This window comes from Lissotriton vulgaris, chromosome 5 (assembly GCF_964263255.1).
Source record: "Lissotriton vulgaris chromosome 5, aLisVul1.2, whole genome shotgun sequence".
Classification (NCBI taxonomy): Eukaryota; Metazoa; Chordata; class Amphibia; order Caudata; family Salamandridae; genus Lissotriton; species Lissotriton vulgaris.
The window spans coordinates 1295361705-1295381227 of NC_141693.1; the positions used below are offsets into that span (position 1 = coordinate 1295361705).

Here is a 19523-nt window from a genome sequence, read left to right on the forward strand (position 1 = left end):
GAAAGAAAGAAAGAAAGAAAGAAAGAAAGAAATTACGGAGAGAGAAGGGACTATAGAGCAGAATGAAAGTGAAGAACGGTAGCCGATTTGATTGCAGCAGGGCACGGCGGAGTGGGGCGTGGGATAGCTGGAGCGAGCTGGAGGGAGGGACAGAGAGGTGCGGTCTGCAGCCCTCCCCACGCTGTACATTTGCATGCTGTGACTGTTCGGCTTCCTGGTTGCATTGCATTGGCGCAGGTAGCAGGGGAGGCAGCGGGAGCCGAGACAGAGGAAGGGAACCGAAAGCTGCAAAGTAAACTTCTGCAACGGGGCTTTCCAGCTTCTGCGGAGCTCACCTGCGGCCGGGCGAACGGAGGTGACCGGCTTTTCCTAGGCCCAGGCCCCGGACACCCCATAGCCGACGGGCAGCGCGGGCACATGGTGTGAGGTGCGTGGAAGCAGCGCCGGGAACAGCAGTCCGGGAACGGCACGGTCTCACCATGAACGAGATGTCCAGCTTCCTCCACATCGGAGACATAGTCTCCCTGTACGCCGAGGGATCGGTCAGCGGCTTCATCAGCACCCTGGGGTGAGTGAGAGCCGCCCCCTATCCCCTTACCCCGCTCCGGCACTGCGTAGACAGGGGCCCTTTCAAAGACGGGCGCGCCCCCTTCAAAGGGACGACCCAGAACTGTACATGATGCTTCAGCACTTTAGAGAGAGATACTGGCGATTCAAGGGGGGCACACAGCACTTAAAAAAGAGAGGCGGAGAAAATGGAGGAGTGACGTGCCACTTCTAAGGGAGGCTGCCGTGAAGGCTGTAGTGCTTCGATGCCCCAATGCTTACATTGGGAGATGCAGCAAGTTAAGAGGGGACACACCATTTCGCGGCATTCTCCAACGCATTAAGAGGCGTCACCGGCGCTTCAATGGGGCGCTATTGTCTAATAGAGGAGGGTGTTTAAGTTAAGGTTGCGCCTCGGTACTTGTGATGGAATCTTCTGTACTCAAAGGGAAGCTCTGGCATTTTAAAGGAAGCCTATGACACTTTTTTGAAAGTTAAATATTACTGTACTTTATGCAACCCTCAACACGACGTTGATGCTCCTGCACTTTAAAGGGGACAGTGCCATCCAGAGGGATTACACATATTTGTGCCCATCTGATGGGCGCGTGTGAGGCTGCAGGCGAGCACAGCGCGCTGCCACCGGGCTGCACAGGTCAGAAAGCAATGTCTGGAGCCGCCTCCTCTCGGTGAGGGGGGGGGGGGGGGGCTCCGATGGGCAGGGTGGTGCACTGGTTCAGCTCACGCGCGCGGCACTGCAGGCCGGGTACCCAGATGCGAGGGAACGCGGAGCTGTGGCACTCTGGGAGAAGGACACACCTGCACACAGTCCCGGACTGGCCTACATTGTAGTGCCTGAACGGCTGGTCTCACCGATCAGTGCATGGATTGTTTTTTGGGTTGTTTGTGGACTTGCTTTATTGCCTTTTTATGGCCGTAGTTTGCTATTCCTTTCTGTGATATTGCAACAACCGTTGCCTGCAGCAATCACACATGGATGCTGTCTCCCACACCTTGCGAAACACTTTTACAGCGTGTCTTTACAAGTTCCAACCTGCCCTGATCTGCAAATGTAGGTCACTTTTTATCTATCTGATTCGCTAATGGAGGTCACTTTTAATTTGGTGCCCGGGGACTATTTCTGTCCTAGTCCAACCCTGACTGTACAATAGGTTTTCATCCCTCCCTCCTGCAGGGACGAAGGCAGAGGTGGGGAGAGGAGAGGAGGAAAGGAGGGCACTAGAGCGTGTGATTGGTCAGGAAAGTGTCTGAGGTGAGTGTGACCTAATAGGGAGGCAGTGGGAAGTGTCTGGTGTGTGATGGGAGAGTGAGACAGGTAGAGGTTGTTTGAGTTGAGGACAGAGCGAGACAGAAGTAGTATGTGAGGTGTTTGATGGGAGAGGGAAACCCATAAGTATCCCTGATGTGTGTAATGGGTGAGACGAATACAAGTACCTGAGGTGTTGGATGAGGGAGAGAGAAACTTTGAGGAGAAAGCCCTGGGGTTTGTGCCTGCCGGTGACACACAGGGAGGAAAGACATGCGAAATGGAGGCGGTGAAATGGAGGAGAGATAGAGACAGGGCAGAACAGCGGTGTGAGCCCTAATGCAAGTATGGGACTGTCCCTCTGCTACTCTGTTAGGTACTAGAAGACATCCATAATTGCGGTACTGTGCCCCCCCTCCCCCCCGACTCCTGTGCCATAGCACCCTGACAGATACGCTTTTGGGATAAGACAAGCAAGGCAGAGGTGCGGTTGAATAGACAATGCGGTGGTTCTGCTTTGGCGATTGTGCTGACTTTGCACGTTGCACCCTGGCGTCTGACTTCTAATCTTGGCCGAGGCTTGTTTAAAAAAAAAAAAGAAAAACGTGTGTAATTCTGCTTAAAGCGTTTTATCTTTCGGTTCCTGAAACTCTAAACGGGCCTTGTCACAAGTAACTTGTAACTGTGGGGAAAGACAGCCAACGAGACCACGTTTGTGACTGTGATTGAAAATGAAAAAAAAACAGACAAGAACAGGGACCAATGTTGGCTTCATGATGGCACAGCAATGAAAGAGGGAGAAATATACCGCTTAGAGGCAGCTGAATAGCGCGCAGTGGGCATTAACGTGGCTTCGTAGCGCAGTCGAGTGTCCTTATGTGCTCTCCAAAAGAATACAAGGCGAGGGACGGGCATTGGGAGACCTTACCATGCCATCTAATGCTACTCTGAGGATGCCACACGCTTGCACTGTCAGGCGTTTAGCTCTCTTCTAGTAAAAGTAACGGAGTTACCTTCGGAGTTACGCCTCGTTCACTCGTCTGGTGTATGTGTGTGTGAAGCTGTTCCTCCAGTTATTCCCGTGTAAATGTGGGGGCGGAGGGCGGCACGTGGACATAAATGTTTAGATCTTAATCCGCGCGACACTGTCAGGCCTCCAGAAATGGTGATTCGAGTCAGTTTCCTTGTGAAGTAATCTTTGCTTGGTATCCATTGCGAGCGGAAGTGACCCCGTGTCATCCACTGGCTGGCGCATGTTGCGGCGTTTTGCCCAGTGGCATTCAATTAGCCCTCGCAGCCCCCTTGGTGCAGGGGGCAGCTCCAGGTGCCCCATTCCTCCACTGTGCACGGGCGCCGGGTCCCTGGCCTCAGAGCTCCTGACTGGGTCCGAAGCGTGGATGGCCCCCTCCACGCACCTACTTGCTGGGGGGAAAGGTGGTGTCAAGTTTCGTTACGCCACTTCTTTGAATGAAACGAGATTTATATCGCGCAACTTAGCCCCAGAGGGCGTCAAGGCGCCTTCTTTGAGCAGCATTGTGTTGTGTTGTATTTGTATGTTGTAGCGCTCCCCTGCCCATTGACCACCCAGGCTAGGGGGTGTGCCCCAGGCTTGCAGCAGTGACCCACTCATATCTAGGATCCGAGAGAGTGTGAGAACGTCGCAGGCGGCAGACACGCACCTGCAGCATGAGAGAGTCAATTCATTTTGGGAGCAGGCCCGTCTTTCTTGCGGTTCTCTGGTTTAGGTGCCAGTTGGTGGCTGTGATGTGTTCGTTGTGGTTACTTTGTCTCGACTGGCGGTTCCTAAAGGGATCGCGTTCATTCACCTGTTTGTTTTATAGGGTGGCGAACTAATTGGTTTATTAAGGGGTGGGGCTTATCCTCTAATAAAAGACTCCTGGTGTGGCCAGGAAGATGAACAGTCGTACCTGTGTGTTGCAGTGATTACCACTCTATACACCACAGTGGCCCTTGTTGTCGCCGGGCGGGCGGATTCCAGAGTTTACCTGGCTGGACAGAGAAAGAGCTTCCACCTCAGAGGCCTCTCTGGAAAAGAGGGATTTGGCGGGAGTGGGCAGAGAGTACAGACAGTGCTTCACGTTCACTCGTAGGGGCTGCAGGACTAAATGGAGGATGCAGCGAGAGTGTAGGGAGGGTCCCTGCCCCCGAGTGTAGGGAGGGTCCCTGCCCCCTCCCCCACTCGCCAACCCCCCCCCCCCTGCTGTGTGGCACAGAATCCAGCCAGGCCAGATAAAGGCAAGACCCACCCCAAGGACCATCCGACAGTGACAACACGTGTCAGGGCTTCCATCGCTGAAACAAGGCTGCTGCTGAGATAGCTCACTTGGTTGAGCACTTGCTGCGGAGGTGTAAGCCGTCGGTTACTGTTCTCGATCCTAACAGAACAAAATCAGCCTTACAGTCTTTCCAGGCTCATCAAATTGGGAACCTTTGTGATGAAATATAACACATTTTCTACGAGCATGGGGATACGCTTTAGAGCGTGGTGCGTGTTAGACACACGTATTTATTATGGTTATTATGATAATGTGAAGAGACCCTAGTCTTCGCCAGCAATTACGTCCACTGGTCAACCACTACTTATTGATACCGTGCGCAGCAGCACCGAGGAAGGGCAGGATGGACGAAGCCATAGCAGTCTCAAACCCTGTTTGCATCCGCTGAATGGCTTTTTAGAATGCTCGAAATCCATGTAGTTATTCATTAAGTGGCTTTAGAAATGCATATCGAATTGTAATTGCAAAGCGTCCTTTTTAGGGTATCCCTCCCAAATTGCGTTTCACAATGTTACATAACAATGGTGTGCGACGGCAATTTGAGTCATAAACCATTGACAGGTATCTGACTTCTCTAATGAGGCGGTAACACATTTGCAAAGGGGAAGGGGTCACTTTAGGGCCCCCTCTACTTTGCAAACGTAAACAAAAACTTTGTTTGGGACGGGACAACTGGCAAGTGTTAAACATAAAAAAAAGGATATATATATATATATATATATATATATATATATATATATATATATATATATATATATATATATTGTTTAGATGGAGCCGTGTTTCCTTGAAGGAATCTGTCTGCATTAAAAAATGCTTTATTTAAATGCAACCACAGGGACGGTGGTATGCTGATCCCAGCAAGTCACCATCCCTGTGATTGCATTCAATTGGATTGAGTGACCATTTGAAACTACAGCATGAATGGCAATCAGGTAGGTTGAATTGCAATAGCTGGTAGATCGGTTTTCAAAATCAGAACTGATTTGCAAAATGTTAGTGCGAAATTTGCAACCATTTTTTGCAATTGATTAGTAAAATGTTGGCATGCAATTCGCGACCACTCCTTGTAATCGATTCCTAGAACATCTGGCTCATGTTGTGACAGTGATATTTTGGTGGCAGTCTGACCAGCATAAATATCGCAACATCAAACCCACAACAGCATCCAACACTGGCCTAAACTAACACAGACCTTTAAAACCAGGCCATAATCCATGCGGCAGTACTATCCCTGCACTAGTTCGTTACGTAGGAGTAATCACCAAAGATGGAAGGTTGGATATATGAACCACCGTGCATAACATCAGACATTTGTGACATAGGAAACACACTCTCGCAGCACCTGTGATGGGTGAATGCATCAGCGCTGCCTGCTTCTTTTCTACACAAGCACTCAGGAGCAGCAGCGACAGCGTGTGCAGATACACAGGCCAGGATGCATTGTGTGTTATTGCGAATGACACCAAGCAAACTCTTGCAACGGTCACACCCCTTTCCACCTGTCTGACAGCTGCACTCTTTGGCTAATTCTGCTTGATTATCCTCCCTATTTGAAACAACTTCTATTCCAGAACACAGTACATGCATAATACCTAGACATAGCTGTTGGCCATATTTCAGGTTTATGGATTCAAGTTATTGCTTCCTAAGGGATGTTGACCATACACCAAAGGGAGATGTTTCTTTGCAGCACAGAATGAATATGTAACGGTTTACAAACCAGCCATGCTACCCTTGTCTGATGAGCTGCACGTAAATTATGTACTAGGTATGCGTTGCATTTAAGCACAATTTGGTGAGGAAATATTTTCCTATAACTATAATGATCAAAATCCTTTACAACTTGAGAGTTAGGGTTGTTGAACCTCCAAATGTGATTTAAAAGCTAATGTATAATGTAGTGAGGGACCAAAATGAGAGGAAACGCCAAAATGCACTCATGACTAACACTGACTTTTTGTGGTGAGGCCAATGCACATATTCTACTTTTCAAGGACTATCAACGGATGACCATATAGATAAATGATAGTACTTGGCAAACAAGGGGCCAAGAGGCCATACCAATGTCAGTTGTGCAGAATAATAATAATTGCAGCGCTATGTAACAGCAATACATAACAATTAAAATACATGCGCTTCACACCACCTAGCAACTCACACACAATCAAATCTCTCACAGTAAAAAGGCCATATGAACTTCAGCACAAAGTCACTTTTTGCAGATGTCTTGCGTCAGCATTGGTAACCACTAACAAATATGATTACTTCTGACATAGCAATCACAAGGAGATGATGGACGGAGCGCTGAAACTTTTCAGACACTTACCCCCAGTCATAGATCTGGGTTAAATCCATCATCATTCTTTAGCTCACTTCACAACCTCAGTTGAGACTCAGCTATATGTAAATCAGTCTTGACCCTGTGCCTCATGGGAACAGTCCAGCCCAAACTGCCAAGCCAGGTCTTCCCTGAACCGGAAACAAGCATCCTCAGGCCGATTTCTGGGTAATACCCTTCATCAGCCAGGCTAGCTTGAATCCAGTGACAAAGTGAGCAAGGGACCCATGTCTGGGCATACCCTGCCAACTTAAGGCGAACAAAGCAAACACAAGGAGATGATGGCAGAGCGCTGAAACTTTTCAGACACACCCCAGTCATAGATCTTGGTTGGATCCATCATCATTCTTTAGTTCACTTCGCCACCTCAGTTCAGACCCAGCTATATACAAATCAGTCTTGACCCTGTGCCTCATGGGAACAGTCCAGACAAACTACCAAGACAGGTCTTCCCTGAACTAGAAGCAAGCATCCTGGGACCAGTTTCTGGGTAACACCCTTCATCAGCCAGGCTAGCTTTAATCCAGTGGCAAAGTGAGCAAGGGATCCACGTCTGGGCATACCCTGCCAACTTAGGGCGAATAAAGCAAACACAAGGAGATGATGGACGGAGCGCTGAAACCTTTCAGACACTCACCCCCAGTCACAGATCTGTGACTGGGGGTGAGTGTCTGAAAGGTTTCAGCGCTCCGCTCCGTTGCCAGGTAGCTGAGTTGCATTCATCGATATATGTCCATTTGCCATCATTCTTCAGTCCTCAAATATATTGGAGCAGTTTCAGACACATATGGTATTTTTTAAAATAAGGACATAAATATATGGAACATAGAAGATAGACAAAAAAGTGTAAAAAACCTTAGGTGACCATACCACACAAATGCTAGTGCCAGCTATTCAAACTAACCGATGACCTTGTAAAATATCCCACTTTAGATTGTTTGGTTGTGCATTTATCTAATAAAGATATTTATTTGAAAAAACTGGCGTGGCTCCAGCCCTTCCAGAATGACGTTTTGAACCCTTTTTGGAGACAGTTGTGGACAAGGGTAGAAGTGCCTACAAAGACATGCAGTGCATACAAGGAAACAGGTCTAGATTTACTAAGCTTTCATGCAACGCAGTATAGCAACCAAAATTGCTGCATATCGCAAGGAGGAGAAAACAGCTCAGATCCATATCTACTAAACCAGGCCCGCTGCTGCTGTCATCCCTTGCACTGGCACTCTAATAAGTTTGTCTTGCATTATTTATAGGTTCACACCATGCTGGAAGTGGCGAGTGTGCTATGTCTAGCATAATTTCTTTATTGGAAGCACACCCTTCCATTGCAAAATTCTATGTCCACACAAACTGAAAAGGATCCCATGTATTGGATAAGTGTTGTTCGCTTCAGCACATATGTAATGCAGGGCTTTTAATGAGAAATGAACACATTTCTCCTTGTTAACGTCTGCTTTAAGAAGGCATTCTTTTTTATACAAACTTTACTCTGGCTATCTTAATAGATCAGACTTTGTATCAAAACAAATGGGTGTTTGCGTTGATCTGTGGATGTAACACCCCCATGACACGAAGCAGCACAAAGTGATTTTGCACTCAGAAAGAGGACCTGACCAGCTCAAAAACACTTAGGTAAATATCTCTGTTTCCGTTCTGAACAGCACAGTCCTTTAGTGAATTTTGTCTATGGTTTTGTAAAACAGTGACACCCAGATCTGTTGGGTCAGTGAACTAATGCATCCAGTCCAGGAACTTCTCTAACACAGGTGTCAATCCCGAAAGCCTTTCGTCCTTCTGATGTCTATAGGATCAGTACAATTGACTTTAGTAACAATAAACACCTGTTATTCAGCACCAAGAGGCTCCTAGAGTTAAATGTGTTCTTCACATGCTATGTTATTTAAACACTAAACAAATAGTGCACACATGCTGTTTATTAAATTAAAGCCTTCGCTGTGGGGGTTGTCAATGTAGGAAAAAGTTGCAACAATGATCACTTTCTGTTAACAATGAGTATAGGAAATAAAAAAAATGAATGTGACAAATAGTGTGAAGATTGAGTGTACTTTTTAGCTGTAAAGTGGTCCAGCTTTCATGTCAATGAAATCACTTCTTGGAAGGTGGAATGATACACCAAATAGCCAGTAGCATGATTCAAGAGAGCATTACTTCTCCAACCAAAATCCACAATATTTATTCTTCAAAGAATTGGTAACAATACATGTAGCAGACAGCTGCACTTTCTAGTAAGATGTAAAAAGGAGAGAGAGAGATAAATAAGAGGAAGCATTTTGAGCCTAGGAGACTTTGAAGGGAAAAAAGGACAAAGTAATCAGATTCATAGCATCTCCTGCAAACTACATAACTCAGATTAATCCACACAGATACTAGAAACGCCAACCCCTGCCATCTAGACTCTTTTAAAAGCCATTATTGCTCTCTATATTACCCACATCACACTACCACCCACCTATCTCTAGCCCCCTTAAATGCTTCCATGGTCCTCCGCTAACTCCATGATAACTTCAAGTCTAACTGCTTCTACAGCATCACATGTAAACCATACAAACTGCTTGCTCGCTAGAAAATGTTGCTCCAAACTAGTGTGTATCTAATCCCCAAACAATTCCCCATCATCTTCAAAAAATACTTTGCTATTTCATGCCCCTTTATGACATGATTGAAGTCACAAGGATCAAAATCTCCAATCTATGGATTTTCAAAGACAAAGTATAACTCACTGACTAACTAAATTCTACACAACACCGCACTTCACTGACAGCTCATACACCTTCAGTAATCCAGACCTAGACCTACAATCCCATCCCAAAGTTAGTTCTTCTCATCCACAAACCTTATTAGGTGCTTCCATCATCCATACTTACCATATTCATAAAACAGGAGGTGGATTGGCCCACACGAAACAAAACCTTTCCTACATTCACAAAACAAGCTACATACAGGAACCCACCAGGGAATGTCTATACATCATCTACAAAACTTTTTCCCCTCAGACCATCCAGCTACACCTTATCAATTGCCTCCCAAGGCTTGACTCAATGACTGTAAAAAATGGATTCAAATCTTTGTCTCAACACTAGCAGTCACAAATAACATCTTACGAAGCGATTTCTATCTGAACTGTATGATCCCCCTCCCCCAAGTGTTTCTCCCCTAATTGAAAACTCCTCGCATCTTTGTCCCTATTCACAGTGGCAACATTTTAAAAGTAAAATTCTCAGATTAAATCAGGCTACCACATAAAACCCTTCTCAGACTTGATTTATCAGGGCACTTCTTGCTCCCACCCTGTTGACAAAGATGCAGGCTCTTTCATGTTGGAATCTGTTTACCCTGGCAAGCGTCGCAGTTTCCTTTCATTACTTATCTGCTAGGTTTATGTTTATTACTTCCCTGACACTCATTACATCCTTTTGACCCCACACATTTACACCGTGTGTTTTCCATAAGTCACTAGTGGAAGATAGAGCATTAAATATGCCTTTGCCACTATCTATGATTCTCATCAACACACATTCAATGGTACCTCGGTCCCTCCAATATATGTTGTCATCGGAGACCTGGAGATCAGTGCTCTAATGCCTATAGCAGAGAATTGATTAACAGATGCTCCCAACCCTTCAGTTATGCAAGTGGTTTCAAAGTTATCCGCCATGGTTGTGTCACATATACCCATGAGTGTGCTATCACTTAAACAGGGACACCTACTTTAGATACCCTTACAGTGGCTACGGACAGTGCCCAAGCTTAATACTGCCAGCAATCTACTGTAGCGCTGGAGCCTCACCTCCAACTTTTGTCCCATAGAATATTCCCACTACTTTCTCCGCCATGCAATACCATACCCCATTCAAGCCCATTTGCAAGCAATTTTGCCTCCTTCCCCACCAGCAGCATCAACACAATCAGAAGCATTGTCAAGTTACTTCTCACTGCACTTTCATCTTTTTGCTGAAGTAAATTACTCTCTATGTCTCTATAACTCACACATACTTCACTGAATTTCTTTCTATTTATTTATTTTTTTAATCTGGAAACTCATCAAACACCCTCAGGTGATCACTTCTGCCTCCAGACCATCAAACCTATAATTCTACCCCCCCCACCCCCTCCCCCGCCACCAATGGACTAATCACTGTCTCCCTCTCCACAGTTGTATCTGCTGTGCTTTTTGTCTATACGGTCCTACCATTACTCAAAAAGTCGACTATAATCCTTTCATGCAATTTCTAACATTCAAACTCACTGTTTTTCTAAAAATGCATAGAGCTCTTGGGCCATAACTGGTGCATTTAATATTTCTCTTGACACAAATTCCTTGATCCCTACTCCCCTTGAATCCGATTTTTAGACCTTACATCCCACTGAGACAGCTTTAGGCCATGTTTCCTACTTCATATCCTCCGCTCCCCTCATCCTCTATGTTCTGTCAAATGCCTTCTGCTGCTGATACTTCCATCACCAGCCATTCATGCAGCTCTTACTTGTCGCATGTTAATGCTAGTGCACTTCAATGGTCCTCCTCAGATCTCTCCAACTCACTGCTCCGACAATTGGTCGTACTCGGCCATCCCTTGCCCACTCCCTTACTTGGGTTCATCCTTTAAGACAGTAGCCTGAGCCTTCTACCATTCTCCCTTCACTCCAGCCCCCTTTGCCTCCGCCCATCAGTTTTAGGCTTGCACAATTGCTTTCATTCACTCACTAATGTATCTGACAAATTAAACACAAATCTCTGTCTAACAGTCGTTTGTCCCTGGACGGCCATATGCCCCCAGGTTTGAAACTGAAAGAGTCTATTTTCATTCCTTCTCTGTTTTGACAACCATGCTTTCCCCCACCCCCATTTTATGCTTCTTTAATGCTCTAGCTGCCTCCCTCTCTGTTAGAGACCCCGAACTACTGCTTGGCTTCAGCTCAAAACTCACTCCTTCTATCGCTAGCAGCACCACAGAAGCAAGATTCCAGTTCCTTAGCATATGGCTGCTCAGCCTCACCTCCCATTCCACACTGCTACGCAAATCTCTCTTTAATTCCGTTGTGATGAACAAAAGGCACTATTGTAACCGCCTCCTACTCTGCCTTCCACAATACTCTTACTCCCTCCTTGATAAAGTCATAACATTCTCTACGTTGCTCTGTATTCGCACACATTCATTCTTTGAGCCTTTTTCATGCTATATTTCTTCTTTAATAAATTGTTTATAATGGTAAAACAAAGCTGCTACATGCATGTTTTTTGTCCTTTCACAAAGCCATCCTAGTCCCCGTCCCGGGGACCAGGCACATCTGGGACAGATTCGAATCTCATGGCATTCTAGGCTGCTATGGCGGTGCTTTGCTGAGTCCTCTCCCCATTGTCCCCTCTACATGAACAGTGATTGTGCTCTGCCTGCCATCAGCTCCTGATCATCTCCAAACATCCCTGTGCTCCATCTCACCCTTTGACTGAGGACTGTGAGAACCCTCCTCCCTACATGTCTATGTGGGAAAGAACCTTTACAACACAACTTTTACAACGCACTACATTTACAACGAAACTTTTACACTGCAACATCCATTACAATGCATGCCATTACAACGCATGTCACTACAACGCATACCACTACAACGCATGTCATTACAACGCAGTCATTACAACGCATACCATTACAACGCATAGTTACACTATCCAACACTTACCCTACTGTTGCACCCCCTGGAGTTAGAATAGTAATTTTTACCCCTACACTATCCAATACTTACCAAACAGGTATGCGTTGTAATGGTACGCGTTGTAAAGGTAGTATGCGTTGTAATGGAATGCGTTGTAAAGGTAGTTTTAAAAGATGCTTTGTAAAGGTGTGCGTTGTAATGGAATGTGTTGTTAAGGATGTTGCGGTGTAAAAAATGCGTTGTAAAAGTATGCGTTGTAACATCATACATCCGTCTATGTGGGTGCACTTAAACCGCACCTCCACCGTGGGTGCAGTAAAGACTGATCAGCAGCCACCACATCATTCTATGGTAACATGCCTCTCTTGGGATGGACCACCCCGTGGCTGTATCCACGGATGTAAGTACTGCCTCCCAGTATTCATCTAAGCTTGGGCACCGGCAGAACATATGCAAGAAATTCGCTCCCTGTCCCCTGCAGCGGGGGCACGTGGAGGAGTGCATCAGATATATAGCATGGAGCCTACTAGGGGTAAGATAAACCTGATGCACCCCATTATATTAAAGCAGTTTAAACCACACATTGGTGGACGTGGATTTCACGCCCTCCTGTATTCCCTCCCAGTCTTTAGCAGCGAGCGGTGCCTCCAAGATCTCCTGCCATTTGCCCTGTACCAATAGCTCAGCCAATGGGGCATCCTCCCTCAGAGCCCTATAGATATGGGAGATCAGTCTCCTACCACTGGCCATAGCCAACAGTGTGCATACAGGTTTGGAAACCTGTGGGACCACCGAAAAAGACAGCCATATCCCACGGGCAGTCACCGCTATCTTAGCGAACAGAAGGAATTGTCTCTTTCCACGTTGAAATGTACCAATGGTGTCTGCAAGGGTAATAAACCTATCATTTGGGTATAAGTCCTGCAGGTTTTCACACCCACCAGCCTGCTATTTAGCTATCGACAGAGACTGTTCAATAAGTTTAAATGGGCAAAGTGCCGATTTGCTCAGGCCGGGTGCAAAGGGAGCTCTCCTCAGCACCATCTTAACCACCCTCTTCATTTACCCCACACACCTGTCAGACCACATATGGTAGGGTAGTCGGGGCTCTTGCCCCATCATCAACTCAGGCAATGGAACCAGTGCAGGTGCCCTTCAGCAGTCGGCGATTCCAATTCTCTTGGTCGTCCAAGACCGCGTTCTGCAGCTGCGCCGCAAGATAATCAAACTCCAGGCAGGGTAACTCAAGCTCTGCTAAAATACTTATTTTAATTCATAAGGCCCAGTTCTCCCCATCTAATCAACATTACTAGATGCTTCCCCGAGAGGAGAAGTATTACAAATACTTTAAAAACACACTAGTCTATCTAAGCCTCACCAGCCACTGAGCCATTGTACACTGCCTACTACTGGGAAAAGGTGCTTAAAATGAGCTCTAACTCAACTTCAAAAACAAATGCAAAACTGAAATGAGAATTGTCTGAACATGGTCCACCACTGAATTATTGGTTCATAGCGTGCGCAATGAAATCCAAATTTACTTCAAGAACAATCGCATCTCAATCAAATCCAGGAAAGCTCAGCTGGTAAACTCAATAGAAAGCATACACAAATAAACGAGTTTCAAAGCCTCTCTAAGTAAGGCGACCGTATGTAGATCGTTATAGCCCAAGGGAAATCATTGCAGAGCTTCTGTGCTTGAATAGCCACCACATATTACCAATGGCTATGAAGTGAATGGCTGGATTTTGTTTTATTTATTTATGCAAGGTTTTTATAAAGCATGAACAAACACCCAAAGGCGCAGGAAAACCCCAGATCTTAATCTAACAGCTCAAAATACTCAAATAAGCCCGAACCCAATCTATAACAAGCACTGGCGTTGCCAATAGGTCTCGCAGTAGGAAAGTTGGAGCTATTGGTTTTGTAAATGACAAAGCCCTTTATGTTTTTAAAATGAAAAAAAAATAAAAGGCATTGTTATTTGCAATTGTAATGGTTCCAACTTTCCTACTGCGAGACCTATTGGCAACGTGAGTGGCGTTGCGTGTGTGAGTGGCGTTGCGTGTGTGAGTGGCGTTGCGTGGGTGAGTGGCGTTGCGTGGGTGAGTGGCGTTGCGTGGGGTTGCGTTGATGAGTGGGGTTGCGTGGATGAGTGGGGTTGCGTGGATGAGTGGGGTTGCGTGGATGAGTGGGGTTGCGTGGGTGAGTGGCGTTGCGTGGGTGAGTGGCGTTGCGTGGGTGAGTGGCGTTGCGTGGGTGAGTGGCGTTGCGTGGGTGAGTGGGGTTGCGTGGATGAGTGGGGTTGCGTGGATGAGTGGGGTTGCGTAGATGAGTGGGGTTGCGTGGATGAGTGGGGTTGCGTGGATGAGTATGGTTGCGTGGATGAGTGGGGTTGCGTGGATGAGTGGGGTTGCATGGATGAGTGGGGTTGCGTGGATGAGTGGGGTTGCGTGGATGAGTGGGGTTGCTTGGTGAGTGGCGTTGCGTGGGTGAGTGTGGTGTTGCGTGGGTGATAATGGGCTTGCGTGGGTGATTTCCCTTTTAATGAATATTTATTTTTTTAATCATGGTGAGCTGGCCACAGACATGTAGCCCCTAAGCACCGACCATACCCTTGTATATAACCCCCAGCAATTAAGGTTGTTGCAGGGTTAGAAAGAACTCATGCAGCATAAACACAGGCAGGGCAAAACAGTGGTTTCACAGCAGAATCGGCAGTCTGAAAACCGTAGCAAGGCACAGGGTTTGGGGGACGGGCAAGCAATGAAGAGACAGGAAACAAATTAAATGGGGGAGGGGGGGCAGGAACGATTGGAAAGCTCGCAGAGGAGGAGAGATAAAAGCTTCAAATGCAGTAATAGAGTGATAGATAGCAAATACAACTTTGCTCAGGGTACTTTATCAATAAAATAAATCTTCATCTAAAAAAGTTTGATTGCAAAGCGTCCTGTCCAGCTTAATGAGTGCGTGTTGCAAGCTGGTCAATGATGCCACAGAAAGGGCTTAAAAGTTTCCCCTCTTCTAGGTAAGGACATGGATGGCTGCGCACTCTATGCAGGGGGAATGGTGGGTTGAGGGAAACGTTGCATTCGTGCTCGGAGGGTGGGGGAGGGCTCAACACCAATCCGGAAGGTGAGAGCGCTCACTTTGAAGCTCCGTGGGCTCCTGTGGTGACCTCAAACAAAACAAGGATGGGAAAAAAATGGTGTGCCTGCAGAAATGTTGTGTGGTAAAAAACTTGTAAACAACTTAAATCTCCGGTTTTAAAGTGAATTTATTAAATTAACGTGAATACCTACAAAGTGGCCTTTATTTTGGTGCTGTTGAGATGGCTGTGGTGGTCGTGGGTAGGCTGTGAGTAGTAGCGTTGGAGGGTGAGGGTAGAACTTGGGCTTCGGTGGTGGGGAGACGCTGGGGGCAGGAGAAGACGAGAGCGGGGTTAGTGGAAAGTGGGAGCGGTGGTTTTGGGGCAGGGGTTGGAGAAGTTTATTATTCTAGTTTGCTTTGTCGCAAATCGTGTGGAAAGGGTCCTGCCACCACGAGCTGACACATGACCAGCACTAAACCCTCCACTAGCAGTCTCCTGTGCACTGTATCCAGCCAAGCGTCACTTCAAAGGCCTAGCAACAGGCTACAAAGGACAGGAAGACGGGCAGCCCGGACAGGCTCACTGAAGCAGACTGTGCCGATAAGATCTTCACGGAGAACAATAATCTCCATTTAGTTGGGGTGGGGGTGCTTGGACGTCTGTGTCAGAGACAGGACAGCTGCACGGGAGCCGCGGACACTGCAGGGCTGACAGGTCTCCAGCCGGGCCACACTCACGGGAGAGACTGTCCTGATCACTTCATCAAGATGGCGCATGGCTGGCGAGGGCCGGGTTCCAGCCTCTGGCATTCAGCGCCATCGAAGGCCTTTGTACACAGTAGCTACATTTCAGGAACATTACATTTTACACGCTTCAAGTGAAATAGCCTCTATGCGTTTGTTCAACAACCATGTTAGTAGCACGACACATGCATTTAAAGCACGACCAGAAGCAAACAGAATCATTTTTAGAAGACTAGAAAAAACAACGAGTAACCAAACGCACCCAGTGCGCCGCTCCTCCGCAAATGCCCTAACACAGAGGGTACAGTGCCACAGAAGTCAGATACTGGAGAAAACGGCATAGTGTGTGGTCGCGCACACCCCTCGTGCAAGGTTTGCGCCACTGACAGACTAGACTGTGAGCTCCAACAGCAGAACAGGAACAAACAAGGCTGTGATTGCGTGGAGAGAGAGGGGAGGTGCTGGTGTGGGAGGGGGGAGGTGCTGGTGTGGGAGGAGTGCTGCTAGGCTGTGATTGCGTGGACAGAGAGGGGAGGTGCTGGTGTGGGAGGGGGGAGGTGCTGGTGTGGGAGGAGTGCTGCTAGGGAAAGGCTGTGATTGCGTGGAGAGAGAGGGGAGGTGCTGGTGTGGGAGGGGGGAGGTGCTGGTGTGGGAGAGGGCAAGGCTGTGTTTGCGGGAAGAGAGAGGGGAGGTGCTGGTGTGGGAGGGGGGAGTTGCTGGTGTGGGAGGAGTGCTGCTAGGGGAGGAGAAGCCTGATGCCGGATGGGGGCGGGAGAGGCTGGGCTTGCATGCGATGCGCGTGCATGTACACGGGCACTGCATGAAAACCGCGGGGCTGAAAGCCCTTTGGTTTGAAGATGTTTTCGCCACTTGAATTCTCGCTCCGCTCGATGCGCTTGCGCACATCGATAGGTCGCGAGACCTAAAAAGCCAGGTCTTGATCAGCTTTCTAAATTTCAGTATTGGTCTTTTGGTTTTAATTTTGGAGGTGACAGCATTCCACAGTTTTGCAGCAACTACTGAGAAAGATCTCAGCGTTGATCTGCGAAATCTAGGAACATTTACCAGTAGCCCCTGTTTCAATTGCAGATTAAGATTTGAGAGTACATTGAGAAACACCTTGTTGGATGTCTATGTTCCAGTACAGGGCTTTATGAACTAGGCTCAATCCTTTCAAATTGATACTTTTCTGAACTGGCAGCCAATAGTGGTCCTGAGATTGAATTGAATTTACCTATGCTTAATATCAGTCTGGCTGCTGCATTTTGAACCATTTGGAACCTTTTCATGGATTTGGTTGGAAGTACTAAATACACCGAGTTACAACAGACCAATATAGAAGGAATAAATGTACTAACGATGTGAACCCTTTTCTGAACTGAGAGTATAAGAATGATTCTTTCCAAAAGCCTGAGTTGGAAAAAAGTGCATTTTAATAACTGAGTCTGTTTGTTTTGTCAGCTTTAATGGAGCAACTATTGTGAGCCATAAATGTCTTTTTTACACAATCAACAGGGATCAGTTTATGACACAAAGAAGAAGGCTAGAACGTCTGGTTCCAAACAATAGAATGGTGAAAGGGATAAAGGATCTCCATGTTTCTGCCATTCAGCTTTACGTGACCTTACCCCATCCATTAATGGGTCTTGGCCAAGCAGTTCTAAAGATCATTTGCTTTTTTTTGGCTCACATCACCGTCCTTCACAAAGAGAATGTGGGTGTCATCGGCATATATGAGGATCCGGAGTCTGCTAGATTGAGTCAGTTGGGCCAACTGTGCCATGTAGAGGTGGAATAATAAAGGCGATAGCACAGACCCTTGAGGTACACCCACAACATAGGGGCTTCAATCTTGGCAAATAAGTACCAAGTACCACCTGAAGGCGTCTATCAGACAGAAAGCTGTGAAACCACGTTAAGGCCACTCCTGAGACACCGCAGCAGGAGAAGCACCCCTGCAGCACCTGGTGATCCACAGTATCAAAGCAGACAGTACTGTTGTGTCACAATGAACTTGCATTGGCTCCAGATCTCACATCGCATACAGTTCAAAGCCCTGGTCCTGGCCTTCAGAGCACTCAGTGGGTATGTTCCAGGTTATCTCAGAGACAGATTGAAGCAGGTCCAATCAGTCCGCTCCCTTAGATCCAACCACCTCCGTCTCCTATTTCCTCCCCGCTTTCATCGTTCTAGAAGAGGAGATAGAGCTTTCGCAGTGGTCACTGCTAAGCTGTGGAACTCCCTACCGCTTAACCTCAGACTCACCGAATTTGAACCCCTCTTCAGGTCCAAAATGAAAACATACCTGTTCTCCTGCTACTAGTCGCCTTGATCACTACCGTTCCTGTCCTCAGCGCCGGGACACCCCCGGTGGGGGTAGCCGCGCGCTTTACCAAATTCCATATTAATAATAATAATAATGTCAAAGGTCATCCTACATTGCAGAGACCACAAATTGAGTGCCACTGCCTGCTCTGAAACCTGCTTGGGCAGGATGAATTACTCTTTGATCTTCAACAAAGGCAGAAATGTGGTGGAAGACGCACACTCTTATAACTCTGAGGCATAGATAAGATGAGATACTGGCCTGTAATTTTCCAGACCATCCGGATTTAAATTCGGTTTATTTATTTTGATGATATAAAAGCAAAACCTGTGCACTTTTAGGTGTATAGGAACAACATCCCCAATTAATGGGGCACTAATAATTTCCTTTAGCTCAATGCAACTTAACAGTATTAATTCTTTGTGAATTTTTACAGGAAGAATATCCGCATTAGAAATGTATGGCCTACTTTCAGTTAATTGAGCTAGGCAAGTGTCCGACCTAAGCTTCCTAAAGGATTTGATAGCTTTTAATACCGTGTCAAAAATATAGAGTGTAAAGAAATCCATTAGACACAATAAATATAATTAATTAACATATCTTTAATGGAGCTTGTAAATCAGCTTCCATATCTGTCCTGGTATGTCTTTGCAGATTTAAGAAAGAAAATAAACAAAGTTGGAAACAAGTTAATCCAATTAAAAAAAAAATTGGAAATGCTAAATTTATAAGACACATGGAAGGAACTGAAGAAGAATATGATGAAGAAGAAGAATTTGTGCAGCCAGAAAGATTATACATGATGCAGGAAAGTGACATTTACCAACAGATCAACATGATTAAAAGAGAAGATATAAAAAAAACCACATCTGTGAACCTACTAGTTGGATCGCAAGAAGTTCCTTTTGTATTAGACAGTGGAGCGACATGTAATATAATGTGTATAAGTGAATACATGAAAATGGAAAAGCAACCCAAGTTGACACCATCAAATGTTAGTGTTTTCCAATGGGGTGCAAAACGTCCAGTCCGTTGCCTGGGAAAATTTGAAGAAATTTTAAAATATGGAGAAATAAAAAGCAAAGAGGATATACATGTGCTTCAAGGTGAAGTACCAGGTCCATGTCTGTTGAGTAATGTGACTGCACAACTAATGGGTTTGTTGGCAATGATCTGCAATATTTCAACTGATCACCCAGTTTTTAAAAAATATCCTAAATTATTTGAAGGACTAGG

At 46.3% G+C, this 19523-nt stretch overlaps 1 protein-coding gene across 1 annotated transcript in view; it reads left to right on the plus strand.

The window, feature by feature from the left end:
• The first annotated feature begins 216 nt into the window (after positions 1–216).
• Positions 217–19523, plus strand: part of ITPR3 (inositol 1,4,5-trisphosphate receptor type 3) — a 588642-nt gene continuing 569335 nt past the window's right edge. The window contains exon 1 of the mRNA XM_086923190.1: positions 217–568. Coding sequence (XP_086779316.1) covers positions 480–568 — 89 coding nt within the window. The 5' untranslated portion in view covers positions 217–479. The remainder of the gene's footprint in view (positions 569–19523) is intronic.